The 2,500-nt window shown below is 44.3% G+C and overlaps 1 protein-coding gene across 3 annotated transcripts in view; it reads right to left on the reverse strand.

Annotated features, from left to right (window-relative positions):
• si:dkeyp-9d4.3 (caskin-2) overlaps positions 1 to 2,500 on the reverse strand; it is a 113,937-nt gene that overhangs the window by 16,067 nt on the left and 95,370 nt on the right. For all 3 annotated transcript variants that reach the window (XM_060046330.1, XM_060046329.1, XM_060046328.1), the window contains exons 3-5: positions 1,174 to 1,271; positions 357 to 502; positions 64 to 159 (exon numbers count right to left, since the gene is read on the reverse strand). In XM_060046330.1, the coding sequence (XP_059902313.1) occupies positions 64 to 159; positions 357 to 502; positions 1,174 to 1,189 (258 nt within the window). In that variant the 5' untranslated portion in view covers positions 1,190 to 1,271. The remainder of the gene's footprint in view (positions 1 to 63; positions 160 to 356; positions 503 to 1,173; positions 1,272 to 2,500) is intronic.

The following is a 2,500-nucleotide window of genomic DNA, read 5'->3' on the forward strand; positions in this document are numbered from 1 at the left end:
TTGTTTGTGTGTTCATGTTGTGTGTGTGTTTATATGGGTGTGTATTGCTTGGTTTGAACTCACCCCAACTCGTCCAAATTCACAGGCGAGATCTAGGGGTGTTTTTCCAGCTGAATCTGAGATACACGGATTTGACTGGTGTTGAAGCAACATCTCTGACTGCACGCACACACACACACACACACACACACACACACACACACACACACACACACACACACACACACACACACACACACACACACACACACACACACACACACACACACACACGCACACAGATACAATAGTTGTATTACTACATTGTCATTCGGAATAAACATAATAATCACTTGACATCAAATACATGACATTACCCCATCATAGTGCCCGTGCTGAGCTGATAGGTGCAGAGGAATCTGCCCTTCGTCTGATTGGCCGTTGACAGATGAACCTGCCTTCAGCAGCATTTTCATTGGTTCAGTCTTTCCCTGCCAGGCAGCATAATGTAGAGGACGCATCCCTGAACACACACAAACACACAAACACGCATTATCGCACAATGTACTATCCTTTAAGGGCAACTTAAACTTTGAATGCTCACATTGAAATTCTTTAATACTCATTCATAAAATGAGTATATGAGTAAAACCTCCTCAATGCACCCATTCTTCTACAATATCTCTAATGACTTCATCGGTTAGATATAGCATGCTGCGATACGCATAAGTTATTCATTAAAAGGAGTTATTCATTATTAATGCAGAAATGTGTACGCTTACAGTTGCTTCCATTGTTTAAATTACACATCCATTTCCATTCCGCAAAAGTACAGCAGGCAAACACCTCAGCTGTTTGCTAAGATTAATGGAACCGTTTAAACCGTTCAACTTGGAATTACAGTTTGGGTAAACACCTTACGAAATGAGACGGGGAAAGATGCTACTAATCTTCCCAGATGGGAAAGTCGTGAAAAAAACCCGGTCAACAGGCTTTGTGAAGCGAAGATGAGGATGACATATTTATAGTAAAAGCATTTTAATAATATTTCCTCCCTGTTTATATTTTGGGCGGGAAGTGGCCCATAATGATGATGACAGGAGTACAGGAAATGTGGGTTATACCACTGTGACAGAAGATTGTGCTGATAGAACTTCAGCTCTGTGGTGACATTTGGCGTGCTTTCTTGTGTACCTTTGTTATCCTTCATATCCACTGCTGCCTGAGCCTCCAACAGCAGGGAGATCAGCTCCTTGTTTCCACTGAGAGCAGCATGGTGTAGAGGAGACAGCCTTCACACACACACACGCACACGCGCACGCACACACACATGCAAACGCACGCACGCACACGCATACACACGCACGCATACACATACACACAGACATGTGCATGCGCACATGCACGCGACACGCACACACACACACACACATGCATGCACACATGCATGCAGACACGCACGCACACACACACACACACACACACACATACACACGCACACACACATGCATTCACAAATGCACCAGACACACACGCACACACACACACACACACACACACACACACACACACACACACACACACACACACACACACACACACACACACACACACACACACACACACACACACACACACACACACGCAGACACACAGTTTATAAATACATAAATATATCAGTGCATAATCTTTGTTTGTAGAGCAGCTCCGCCCCATAGTACTCTGAAGGGAGGGAGGGAGAGAAAGAGAGAGAGAGGAGCACATGACCTACTTCCATTAATAAGCAATCTCTCTCTACCCCAGAGCGTTGCGCACACTCCTCACATCTTGGTGTGTGTGCTTAATGGCTCCCTTAGGAATATCAGGGCTGCCCCCTTGAGTGAAATCAGCCAATCATCAGTTATTAGACAAGAACTTCCATCCAATTATCAGATTCCCCATCAACATAACACACGACTAAATCGTCCAATGGATGCCAGTGAATTGGAAAGGAAAATCGAGCGTGTGCACAGTGAAAATCCTCCACAGCCATTTGGCCTGAACAGTCTGCTCAGGCTAGCATAGATAGCTGTGGGCTTACACTCGGGGCCTGGGCGAGTGTGGAGAAAAAAGCGGGGACTCAATGTTCTACTAATGAACACAGTGTGATTGTGCTACGCACGGCCGTTGTAGCAGGGCATCTGGACAGAGGCATCACTCGGAGAGAATGTTAATCGATGGATTCAGGTCACCAGCATCACAGGAACAAAAACATCATGGATGCATTGTATGATTAATATGTTGAGAAATTTAAAATCTTGAATAAATGTTCCTTAATATGTTTTGGTAGTGGAGGATATTTGGCACAAATGACACCTCTACTCTAACGACGGTTTAACATTCGACTCACATATATATATATATATATATGTGTGTGTGAACTAATTATATTTTTGTAGCAGAGATAGAAACAGCACCATCCTCTTTCCTTCGAACAGTGAGATAGGGAGCAGGAGGAGGAGGGGAGGTGTTAGCGTTGAGA

This window comes from Gadus macrocephalus, chromosome 3 (assembly GCF_031168955.1).
Source record: "Gadus macrocephalus chromosome 3, ASM3116895v1".
Lineage (NCBI taxonomy): Eukaryota > Metazoa > Chordata > Actinopteri > Gadiformes > Gadidae > Gadus > Gadus macrocephalus.